The sequence below is a fragment of the Anolis sagrei genome, chromosome X (assembly GCF_037176765.1).
Source record: "Anolis sagrei isolate rAnoSag1 chromosome X, rAnoSag1.mat, whole genome shotgun sequence".
In the NCBI taxonomy this organism is placed as follows: Eukaryota; Metazoa; Chordata; class Lepidosauria; order Squamata; family Dactyloidae; genus Anolis; species Anolis sagrei.
The window spans coordinates 94,997,833-95,011,072 of record NC_090034.1 but is presented as its reverse complement, the minus strand read 5'-3'; the positions used below and the strand labels follow the sequence as shown (position 1 = coordinate 95,011,072).

General features: G+C 41.1%; 1 protein-coding gene across 4 annotated transcripts in view; it reads left to right on the top strand.

Moving 5' to 3' along the window:
• LOC137094896 (pleckstrin homology-like domain family B member 3) overlaps nt 1-13,035 on the top strand; it is a 60,663-nt gene extending 47,628 nt beyond the window's left edge. For all 4 annotated transcript variants that reach the window (XM_067460839.1, XM_067460836.1, XM_067460838.1 and 1 more), the window contains 5 exons: nt 187-274; nt 4,253-4,309; nt 6,855-7,074; nt 8,893-8,978; nt 11,831-13,035. In XM_067460839.1, coding sequence (XP_067316940.1) covers nt 187-274; nt 4,253-4,309; nt 6,855-7,074; nt 8,893-8,978; nt 11,831-11,965 — 586 coding nt within the window. In that variant the 3' untranslated portion in view covers nt 11,966-13,035. The remainder of the gene's footprint in view (nt 1-186; nt 275-4,252; nt 4,310-6,854; nt 7,075-8,892; nt 8,979-11,830) is intronic.
• The last annotated feature ends 205 nt before the right edge of the window (nt 13,036-13,240 follow it).

Genomic DNA, 13,240 nt, shown 5'->3' with positions numbered 1-13,240 from the left:
TGGAGACAACTGAAGGAACACAGCAGCAACAAAAGCAAAGTTTCCTTTTAACCCCCCCCCCCCCCATTGTGGTCTTATGGATAGCAGTTCTCTTACACAGGGGTACTTTCATCTCATGTTGCACCACTGTCTGTCCATATGGCATCTCCATCAGCACTGACACTAACCAGATATGTTTCCTGACAGCCTTGGGACCTGCGTCAGCAAGTTGGCTGAGATGGAGCGAAGGGTGCGGGAAGCCATGGCTGAGAGAGAGCGGCTGCTGCAGGAAAGGGTGAGTAGCTAACACATTGGACTCCTAGACTTGGGCAAAGCTCCCTATCAATCTCCCATAGACCCTGCATTAAAAAAAACAATGCCACTTTCAAACATTTGTGGCCATAAACCATTTAGAACTCCTACTCCTCTAACAGGTGAAACTATGCAAAAGTAATTCAGAATTGCATATTCTCCTTTCTCGTTCAAAACGGGGACTGGAAGTGACACAACCACACTTCTGATCACTATTTTGAGAAGGACTGTAGAAGAAAATGAAGGCTTATTGTATAGATATGTATGGGGAGAGAGCAAAACACAAAGAGTGGTAGGGGGCAATTCTCTGAGCTACACTGTCCATACAGCATCCATTCCAGTTTTGGATGGTAAGATTTTCATTGTTTTCAGAATAATCCAAAGTAAGTTCTGTACTCAGGGCTGGGTATATATGTAGAATCTGTGTTTGCTTTCTAAAGTGTAAAACAACAACAACAACAACAACAACAACCACAACAACTGCACTTAAACACAATCGGCGCTGACAAAATTACCATCTGCCAGCTGCAGAAGGCCACCTTACTGGGATCTGCATGCATTATTCTTGTCTGCTGTGGACTCATCTTGTTGTGTTTCAAATAATAACAATAATAATAATAAGAAGAAGAAGAAGAAGAAGAAGACAGGAAAACTGATGACAATCCACTACTCATTACACCCACGTAGTGATGTCAACAGACTTTACCTGCCCAGAAAATCAGGAGGCAGAGGGCTTCTGCAAGTGAAACAAAACAGTAGAAGAGAAACATGCACTGCAGATTATCTGAAAGGCAATCAAGAACCAACATTGATGGAAGTCAATAGTAGAAAGCTGCTTAAAGTGCAAAACAAAGAGCAAAAGAGAAAACTGGCCAAAGAAGGCTCTCCATAGACAATTCCTGAGAGTAGACAAGGAAAAACATGGATGTGGCTCACAAGTGGAACTTCCAAAAAGGAGATGGGGCGCCTGATTCTTGCAGCCCAAGAACAAGCCATTAGAACAAATGCCATCAAAGCCAGAATTGAAAAGTCGACGAAAGATCCCAAGTGTAGACTCTGCAAGGAAGCAGATGAAATGATGGATCACATACTCAACTGCTGCAAGAAGATCGCGCAGACAGACTACAAGCAGAGCCATAACACCGTTGCTCAGATGATTCATTGTAACTTGTGCCACAAATACCATCTGCCTGCGACAAAGAACTGGTGGGATCACAAGCCTGAAAATGCTATACAAAATGAATCCGTCAAACTACTCTGGGACTTCCGAATCCAGACTGACAGAGTTTTGGAGCACAATACTCCTGACCTCACAATCATGGGGGGAAAAGTATGGATTGTCCATGTTGCAATTCCAGGCGACAGCAGAATTGATGAGAAGCAACTGAAAAAGCTGACACGATACATGGATTTAAAGATTGGACTGCAAAGACTTGGCACAAGCCAGTAAAGCTGGTCTCAGTGGAGACTGGCACACTGGGTGCAATGCCTAAAGACTTTGACCTGCAATTAAAAACAATCAACACTGACAAAATTACCAATTACCAATTACCTACTCGGATCTGCACACATTATTTGCGGATACATCACACAGTCCTAGACACTTGGGAAGTGTCTGACGTGTGATCGAATACAAAAGCCAGCACAGGGATCTTGTTTGCTGTGTACTACTCTAGTTGTGTATCTAATAATAATAATAATAATAATAATAATAATAATAATAATAATAATAATAACAATAATAATAATTTTTATTTATACCCTACCCCATCTCCCCAAAAGGCTTATAACATAAATAAATACAATTAATAATATATGCAAGTAAAAATAAACCAGATGATAACAGATAATAAATAGTTTCCCATTGTCAACTGCACTCCTGAAGTTGCTATTTGCTCTTTGGGTATGGTCTAGTGCTGCAATGAAATTGTGATCAAGCCAAATGTCATATGTTTTAGGCCCAGAAATGAAAACAATGCAAGAGGTCACTCTGCTGTCCTCCCTCACTTCCTGTTGTCCCTTGAAACAATTCTGTATCTGTTAATAGTAAGAAAACCCAGACATCTCTTAGACAGCTTTTTGCATGCAGCCCCACTTCCTCCCCTGAGAGAGAACATTGTGACTTCCTGAACCAATGTGTTTGGTCAGTGAAAAAAGAAGCATATTTGATCAGACCAAATGGCTATCTAGTGAAGCATTATTTTTACATTGTGATCAGACCAAAGGCTGATCAAATCTAGTATTCTTTCCATATAGTGAAAAGAAACCTCTATGTCAACCAGTTGGCTATGGGAAGCACACAAATAGGATGCAAATGAAGTAACACTTTCCCATTTGGGTCAATGAAGTAATACGAGGGTTGAATGAAAAGTAATGCTTCCACCTTCCTAACTCCTCAACAGATGGCAGTACTGGTATGTGGCAGTTACTGGCTCGATCAGTAGACTCTCCTCTACAGTTCCATTTTGGCGGGAAGACTTAGCATTGAATGGTTGTGTTGTTAAAGTGTGATGTATGGAACCCTGCGAAGACGGTTGGTCAATTCAACTTAAGCAATGTGCAGTCATTGAATTTTTAACAGCAGAAGGTGTCACCTCAAAGGAGATTAATCAGAGAACGCAAGCTATTTATGGTGATTGTGCTGATGTGAATATTGTGCATTGCTGGGCGAGAAAGTTCAAAGATGTTGAGGTGGGAACATCTGACTTGCATGACAAACAAAGAGTTGGACGTCCTGTGACAGCAACCACCGAGTTTCATAAGCAAAAGGTTGACAAATTGATTCAGGATGATCGTCGTATCACTCAGAGAGAAATTTCAAGCATAATTGTCATTTCACAAGAACATGTGGGTCACATTATTGCTTTGCTTGGCTACCAGAAGATCTGTGCGCAATGGGTACCCAGGATGAGAGAACTGTGAGAAGCTGGTTGCAGAAACAGAATGTCGACTTATTCCGTAATGACTTCAGAAAACTTGTTCATCATTGGCAGAAATGTATGCAATTGTCTGGTGATTATGTGGAAAAATGAATAGTGGTAGTTAAAGAGCACATTCTAAGGATTATTTCTGCATTTGATTTATTGAAATATTCCCATACAAACTCAAGTAATGAAGGTGGAGGCATTACTTTTCATTCAAGCCTTGTACTTTCCTGCTGGTATTTAGTGACTTATTCCCTGCCTACTGATAGCTTCATGTCAGTAGGGTGGTGAATCTGCTCCATGTTTTAATCTGGAGCTATTCAAAGTCCTGATTCCAAGTTCAGCATCTTGAATAATTCATTCAGAATCTGGGCTAAGATATGGCGTAGACTGCCAGAGAAGGTAGCAAAAGCTCATTATTATTATTTTTTTGTGAGAAACTGCAAGTTGCTTCTGGTGTGAGAGAATTGGCCGTTTGCAAGGACGTTGCTCAGGAGATGCCCGGATGTTTCTGATGTTTTACCATCCTTATGAGAGGCTTCTCTCCTGTCCCCTCATGGGGAGCTGGAGCTGACAGAGGGAGCTCATCCACACTCTTCCCAGATTCGAACCTCCAACCTGTCGATCTTCAATTCTGCCACCAAAAGGGTTTAACCTATTGCGCCACCGGCACTCATGATGCTGCTACTAGTTCTGTGCAAAATACGCATCCATTCTAATTAGCAGCTTTTAATCACTTTACCCCTTGCAAAAAAACCGACTCTCAGCTCTGGGCTGTGCTGTCACCCGGAGTAACCCTCTTTTGCAACCACTTGTCACATGAGTTTCCTTGAACAAGGAAGTTGCTAGTTTCACTTTGTCAGCTGCCTGCATTCATGCAGAATGCATGAAGGAGAGATTTGGAGACATAGGTGGAAGTTGTGAGTCTTGCTTGTGTCTCTCTGTGTGCTCAGGTATGTCTGGGACTGTAGGGAGCTTGCTTTTTTTACATTCCATGCTTTCCAAACCTGATTGCTTTCAAACTCTTTCTTTTGCAGGAGGTTAAGAAAGCAGCCAAGGAGGCAAAACCCATGGAGCGGCCCCCATCAACTAAGGTAAGAGAACTTCCTAAATGTGTCAGCAAACAAAAGTCAGCCCAAGCAACTAGAGGCGAAGGATGAGACAAGGATACGTTTATTAATTTCTAGAGAAACTCAGGTTCCTTAATCCTGATGTGAAGCTTGTTTAGATGATCTTTTCGTTCTTTTCAGCAGCCTTCTAATATTAGGACTGGAATTTGATTGGCTCTCTGTATCCGCAGAGTCTGCATCCATGCAATCAACCATCCAGGGGTTGAAAATTATTTTGGAAATGTCCAAAAAGAAAATCTTTATTTTGTCTGTTAATAGTTTTTGCCCGTTTTTACCAAATTCTGCTTTTGTTTGACCATTTTATTTAAGGGATGCCATTTTACAACACTACGTTTAATGGGGCCTCCGGTGGCGCAGCGGGTTAAACCACTGAGCTGCTGAGCTTGCTGACTGTGAGATCGGCGGTTCAAATCCTGGGAGCGGGGTGAGCTCCCGCTGTTAACCCCAGCTTCTGCCAACCTAATAATAATAATAATAATAATAATAATAATAATAATAATGAGCTGTTGAGCTTGTTGACCGAAAGGTCGCAAGCTCGAAACATGCAAATGTGAGTAGATCAATAGGTACCTCTCCGGCAGGAAGGTAATGGCGGTCCATGCAGTCATGCTGGCCACATGAACTTGGAGGTGTCTCCGGACAACGCCGGCTCTTCGGCTTAGAAATGGAGTATCAACCCCCAGAGTCGGACATGACTGGACTTAATGTCAGGAGAAAACCTTTACCTTTACCTAAAAGCAACATAAAACCAAAAGCATTCAGAAATCCACATTTTGCTTTGAGCAACAAATAGCTTTTTATGTTAAATGGGAGAGAAAGGCTTACTAAACTATTTTACAAGTGAAGTGCTGCTTCTTAAAGTTCCCAGTACAGGAAATTCATCTTTATTTGCAACCAGAAAAGGGTGTGTCTGGGATGCGTTGAAGGTTATTACAAATTCTGCAATTGTAAAACTATCTCTTCAATGCCTCTGTTGGAGGGGAAACTTTCCCCTCCCAAGTGGATCAATTTTGGGATCCCATTGCAGGAAAATCATGTAATCTATATATAAAAAGGTAAAGGTTTTTCCTTGACATTAAGTCTAGTCGTGTCCGACTCTGGGGGGTGGTGCTTATCTCCATTTCTAAGCCAAAGAGCCAGCGTTGTCCATAAACATCCCCAAAGTCATGTGGCCAGCATGGAGCGCCGTTACCTTCCCGTAGAAGCAGTACCTATTGATCTACTCACATTTGCATGTTTTCAAACTGCTAGGTTGGCAGAAGCTGGGCCTAACAGTGGTAGCTCACCCTGCTCCGTGGATTAAACTTCCAACCTTTCAGTCAGCAAGTTCAGCAGCTCAATGGTTTAATCTGCTGTTCCACCAGGGGGCCCTATCTATCTATCCATCCATCCATCCATCTATATATTAGCACAACATTGTTCAAAATCCTGTAAGAAGTATGGTCTATGGCTATATTGGTCAGGAACATTTTGAGAACTTTCACAAAAAAGTAACTTTTTTGGCATCTGGAATAGGACTGTAAGAGTTCATAGACTATGCTTGTCTTCAGATGTCCACACCAACTGTTGCATGATTTCAGCATGCCCAGTGTCTTCTAGTGCCTGGAAATACATACATACATACACACACACACACACACACACACACACACACACATACATATACATACATACATACATATACACATACACATACACACACACTAGCTGTACCCGCCACGCGTTGCTGTGGCCAACCTTCCTTCCCTCTTTCTCTCCTTTCTTTCTTTCTTTCTTTCTCTCCTTCCTTCCTTCCCTCCCCCTTTCCTTCCTTCCCTCTTTTTCTTTCCCTTCTTCTTTCTTCCTTCTCTACCTGTTTCTTTTCTCACTTCCTTTGCTCTTTGGTTCCATTCTTCCTTGTCTCTTTCCTTCCTTCTTCCCCTCCCTCTTTCTCTCTTTCGAGCCTTCTCTCCTTTCTTCCCTCTTTCACTTTCTTATTTCCTTCTCTCCTTCCTTCTCTACCTTTCTTTCTTTCTTTCTTTCTTTCTTTCTTTCTTTCTTTCTCTCCTTCCCTCCTTCTTTTCCTCTTTCTCTCCTTCCTTCCTTCCTTCCTTCCTTCCTTCCTTCCTTCCTTCCTTCCTTCCTTCCTTCTTTCCCCCTTTCTGTGTATGTGTTTTGTGTGTATATATAGATATATGTGTGTATATACTGTATATGTGTTTGTGTGTATATATGTGGTTTTGCGCATGCGTTGTATTTTTTTGGGGTTTTTTGGCTTTTTAAGCCCCTTCTGTTGTGTTTTTCAGTATTTTTATGAGTGATGGTCACTTGTTGGCCTGATAGGTGTTTTGTGTCCAAATTTGGTGTCAATTCGTCCAGTAGTGTTTGAGTTATGTTAATCCTACAAACGAACATTACATTTTTATTTATATAGATAGATTAAAAGTGATAACTCCCAGAACAGCAATTCTTCTCTCTATCCACAAACCAATTTCCAAATTCTGATTTTACCCAATGGCTTCTCTTACAGATTCCCCGTCCAGTGGAGATCCGAGAGCCCAAACAAATTGCATTTGACTTGCGAAAACACCTGGAGGCATCAGGACACAGTGTGGACACCTGCCCGCATGTGCGGGTGACCAGCAAGTCTTGCAAAGGGTATCTGGTCAAGATGGGAGGTAGAATCAAGACCTGGAAAAAACGCTGGTTCACCTTTGATCGCCAGAAACGGGTCTTGGCATACTACGTAGGTAAGGAAAAAGGGAGAAGAAGAAAGAGGAAAACACACACAGAGAGAATAACAAAGAGATACACAAAAAACAGAGATCAAGGCCATTGTATTGTCAAAGGCTTTCATGGCTGGAATCACTAGATTGCTGTGAGTTTTCCAGGCTGTATGGCCATGTTCCAGAAGCATTTCCTCCTGATGTTTTGCCCCCTTCTATGGCAGACATCCTCAGAGGTTGTGAGGTATGTTGGAAACAAGGCAAGTGGAGTTTATACTGTATATCTGTGGAATAATGTCCAGGGTGGGAGAAAGAACTCTTGTCTGCTTGAGGCAAGTGTGAATGCTGCAATTGATCACCTTGATTAACATTGTAGCTTCAAGGCTTGGCTGCTTCCTGCCTGGGGGAATCCTTTCATAGAATCGTAGAATCATAGAGTTGGAAGAGACCTCATGGGCCATCCAGTCCAACCCCCTGCCAAGAAGCAGGGATATTGCATTCAAAGCACCCCTGACAGATGGCCATCCAGCCTCTGCTTAAAAGCTTCCAAGGAAGGAGCCTCCACCAAACTCCGGGGCAGAGAGTTCCACTGCTGAACAGCTCTCACAGATTCCTCATGTTCAGATGGAATCTCCTTTCTTGTAGTTTGAGAGGTGATTAGCTGGCCCTGATTTTTTCTTTTCTGGAAACCATGAAAATGAACCAAATCTGGCTATTAGTATTTTAAAAACTCTAAAATCAGAACAGTAAAGAAAGAACAACACTCAGAAACAGGAGAATCCCAGACAAGAAACCACCAGGGCCAGCTAATCACCTCCCAACAAAAGATTCCCCCAGGCAGGAATCAGCCAAGCGTTGAAGCTGCAAGGCTATTCAATGGTAATCAAGGTAGCCAATTGAAACATTCACACCTACCTCCAACAGACAAGAGTTCTTTCTCCCACCCTGGACATTATTTCACAGATATATAAACCTCACTTGCCCAGTTTCCAACAGTCATCACAACCTCTGAGGAGGCCTGCCATAGATGTGGGCGAAACATCAGGAGAGAGTGCTTCTGGAACATTACTATAGAGCCCAGAAAACTCAGAGCAACCCATCAAGGCCATTTTTTCACAAGTATGCTGTAAGCTTTGCTCTTGTTTTCTGATGCAATGGCCCTCTGAAAATGTCTTGTCAAGTAATCCCAGTGATAAGTTTATCTTAGTGTTGCCATAAATTGAAAAAAAATGACTTGAAGGCACACAAGACCAACACTGCTGCCCTTTGAGTATGTATGTGTATATGTGTTTGTGTTGGATGTGTGCCGGTGTTATAAAAGGATTTCCAAAGAAACATTCCCAAGAAGCTTCTGTTTTAGCTATGAATTTCACAATCACATTTTAGGTTTATAGTGTTTTAACATTTGCTTCACGTATTTAAATATGTGTATGTTTTCATTGTGCTTTTATGGATGTGTTTTAACTCTGCTATGCCCTGCCTCGAGCTGTTAGGAGAGGTGGATAATAAATATATTACTGGTTATTGTAGGTTTTTTCAGGCTATATGACCATGATCTAGAGGCATTCTCTCCTGACGTTTCGCCTGCATCTATGGCAAGCATCCTCAGAGATTGTGAGATCTCTCACAAACGTCAGGAGATAATGCCTCTAGAACATGGTCATATAGCCCGAAAAAACCCTACAACAATCCAGTGATTCCAGCCATGAAAGCCTTCGACAATACATTAAATATATTATTGTTGTCATTGTTATTATTTTTATACATCTATCATTTGTGTATGCCTTTGGGACACTCTTTGCTCCACCTATTCCAAGTTCTTCTCTACCTTTTTCATTTCAGATAAAGAAGAAACCAAGCTTAAGGGCGTGATTTACTTCCAGGCCATTGAAGAGGTTTACTATGACCATCTCCGCAGTGCATTCAAGGTACGCCAAGCCCTTATATCTCTCTTTTCAATTTTTTTCATGTCAGGAGCAGCTTGAGAAACTGCAAGTTGCTTCTGGTGTGAGAGAACTGGTCATCTGCAAGGATATTGCCCAGGAGCTGCCCGGATGTTTCTGATGTTTTACCATCCTTGTGGGAGGCTTCTCTCATGTCCCCACATGGAGAGCTGGAGCTGACAGAGGGAGCTCATCCATGCTTTCCCCAGACATGGTGGTTGTTAAGAGTGGTCCAGCATTTCTGTGTTCTCAAATAATATGCTGTGCTCCTTAAAATTGGTTCACCAAGCGCTCTGCTATTTATTTATTATTTATTTACTATATTTGTATACCGCCCTTCTCAGCGCTTAGGCGACTGAGGGCAGTTTACAATGGCAACGATTCGATGCCCAAAAACACCATAAAACATTTAAAAACATTAACACATAATATAAAACCATAACAAGAATACTAAAATGAAAACACTGTCCCATCTCGTCATCCAGTTGTTCCAATTCCTATGTCTTTTACCTTGCGTTTTCAAAAGCTTGCTCAAACAGCCAAGTCTTGACTCTCTTCCGAAATGTTAAGAGGGAGGGGGACGATCTAATGTCCCCAGAAAGGGTGTTCCATAGCCGAAGGGCCACCACTGAGAAGGCCCTGTCTCTCGTCCCCTCTCGTTTGTGACGCAGGCTTGATCTGGCTACTAGTATTCAAAAACTCTGAAATCAGGACAGTAAATAAAGAGGAACACTCAAAAAACAGGGGAATTCTAGACATGAAACAATCAGGGCCAGCTAACACTTCCCTCCCCAGGCAGCAATCAGCCAGGCCTTGAAGAGGCAAGGCTTTCCAATTATAATCAAGGTAACTTATTGCAACATTTACACTTGCCTCAATAGTCAAGTGTCCTTTCTCTCACCCTGAACATTCCACAGATATATAAACCTCACTTCCCTAGTTTCCAACAGACCTCACGACCTCTGAGGATGCCTGCCATAGATGTGGATGAAACGTCAGGAGAGGATGCTTCTGGAACATGGTCATACAGCTGGGAAAACTCACAGCAACCTATTATTATTATTATTATTATTATTATTATTATTATTATTATCTCCTGTGCTATTCTAATAATATAATATAATATAATATATTGTAGATACATATAATATTTATAATATTATAATGCAATGCAATATACTACTACTACTAATATGATATTATAATTATATATTTATATTACATGTAATATTACTAACAATATTACAATATAATGGTATAGTACAATGTAGTAATATTTAATACTGATATTTTACTATGCGAATAATATAATATATTGTATGTATATATATCTTGTAAGCCGCTCTGAGTCCCCTTCGAGGTGAGAAGGGCAGCATATAAATGTCGTAAAATAAATAAATAAATAAATAAATATATCATTATTATAGGAAGAACATATTTACTTTTTGTCAAAGAAGCAACTTTGTGCCTTCTGAAATTAGACTATGTAACAAAATTTCAATTTTTTTTCTTGTTCCTGGTATGAAAGTGTTATTTCTGTAAAATTGGGTGGTGCTTAACTTTGAAAGTCGTTGTTATACCCCAGAACCGTTGTCTTTGTGGCTGCCACAAACTGTGTTTAATTGGTTGAGACTTCATTGTATAGCAACATGTGCTGCAGGATGTCCTGTAAAAACAAAGTTTTTGCAGTTTAATAACAGAACGTACTTAGTCCTAATCTTTTTTTTTATTCTGGTCTTAAACCACTTCATTGGATGTGTTGTAATAGCAGATTCCCAGATTAGTTTATTTTATTTTTCTGGTTATTTAATATTTATTTTACTTAAGTGATATTTGTCTTTACTGTTCTAATGTAGCACAAAATACTATGTAAAATTATACTATGTATTTTTGACATTAATATTGAAATAATAATAATAATAATAATAATAATAATAATAACACTTTATTTGTACCCCGCTACCATCTCCCCAAGGGACTCGGTGCGGCTTACATGAGGCCGAGCCCAAACACAACAATACAAGCAATAATAACAACAATAAAAGCAATTAAAAACACATAGACAATAAGATAAACAACATTATCAATAAAACAACACATAATTAAAAACAGTGGGAAGGCCAAATGTTAAGTTAAAATTGGAAGTAATGCTGGGACATGAACGAAAGGTGATACTGGTGTTTGTGGAAGGGCAGATGAGCAGACTTAAAGAAATGTAAAGTGCTTTGGAGGACAAGTTCCTCCTGAAGACTGCCAAAGTTGGAGCCTGTCTGATGTCTTTAGGGAGTGAGTTCCAGAGTTGAGGGGTCACCACCGAAAAGGTCCTCTCTCTCGTCCCCACCAATCGCGCCTGTGATGCTGGTGGGATCGAGAGCAGGGCCTCTCCAGATGATTGAAGGGATCGTGTGGGTTCGTATACAGAGATGCGATCACGCAGGTAGGCAGGTCCCAAACTGTTCAGGGCTTTGTAGGAAAGAACCTGCACCTTGAATTGGGTCCGGTAGATGAATGGCAGCCAGTGGAGCTCCTTGAACAGGAGGGATGATCTCTCTCTGTAAGTAGCCCTAGTTAACAACCTGGCTGTCGCCCGTTGGATCATCTGAAATTTCCGGGCCGTTTTCAAGGGCAGCCCCACGTAGAGTGCATTGCAGTAATCCAGTCTAGAGGTGACTAAGGCGTGGAAATCTATACAGAAAGTCTTTAATAAACTGCAAAAGAACCGATTAGGAAATGGCATTTATAACCCAGGATCAAAAGTTGTGTCACATAGTGTTATCAACCAATGTGTTGTTACAGTCTTTCTCCATTCTATTGACTGTTTTGCTCTTCTTTGGCAGAGCCCCAGCCCCAAAATGACCTTCTGCGTCAAGACCTATGACCGCCTCTTCTGTATGGTGGCACCTACCTCGGAGGCGATGCGCATTTGGATGGACGCTATTGTTACAGCAGCAGAAGAGAATGTTCGCTACTGATGAGCATGTCATGCTGTAGACTCTACCATTCATGCTCAACTATGAACCTAGTGCTTCTCCCCATGGAGCATCCATTGCTAAACTATATCTTGGCAGCATGATAGACAACGGGAGAGGCTTGACTATGTTTCTGTTTGGTCAGAATGCTGTTTGGCCCACCAATATTTGCACAGACAGGGTGGGATTCTAAGTAAGAAGTGGGGTCTGTCCATATATAGAATTGTTGGCAGTGGCTGCTCATAACAGTTGCCAAAGTCTTCACATCCGAGAAGACCAACGTGTTGGCAGATGGAACATCGATGGTGTGTTTTCCAGCTACTTTTGTAAAGTATGATTTCAGTTCCAAGGAATCTGAACCAGAAGTTGTGTTTTTTTGGACAGTATCTTTGAGAGCAAGCAATGCATCCTCGGAAAGGGAGAAAGTTCTGTGAATTTTAACTCCTTTAAGTCGTCCAGGGTTTGATTGTTGGATTACGACTCTGAAAGACTGTTGTTTGAACCATAGCCATGGAAACCCACTGGGTGACTTTGGGGAAATAATATTATCTCGGCCTCAAAATAAAGCAATGGCCAACCTGCTTTGCCAATAAATCTTGCTATGAAAACTTTAGGAGAGGATCACCATGAATGGGAGTTGACTTGAAGGCATGGAAGAATAAAGTGGAACTTGACCTAGATAAATGAAGCTTGGTCTTCCTGTCAGGAACCATTGGAAGTCAACACAACGTTGTTTATATTTTTGCCACCACTTGCAACTTTTCCCATCATGTTTTGGCACAGTACTTGTCTGGCCAATGGAAGACTATTGGAAGATGTATTCTTTGTGCTGGTCGTGGACCGTAATAAAGTTTTGTTGTTGTTGTTGGAAGATGTGGGAGAAACTTCCCACTGGGACTCCAACCTTTCACTAAGTACACTGACCAGATAGTGGCCATACTGTGTAGCTCTTCTTGTATTTATTATGTATCTGGGGCTCTCTTTTTTGTGACTACCTGGGAATACTGTTTTAAAATAAGCACTCGGGTATAAAATGGTAGGCTATTTATTGTATAAAGCTCTCTAGGAAAACAGATATGAGTGTCATGCCATTCATTCCTATTTGCAAATTGATGTCTCAGGTCTCTGTCTACACTTATCCTTTATACACATGTTTACGTCCAGAAATTTTAGTTAAAAAATCCACCCAATCTGCATATATTGAAACAGGATATATTCTTAAATCTTTGGGATAGTTCCTCTTGTGTATTTAATTGAACCACGTCTTTCTTTTTTGTC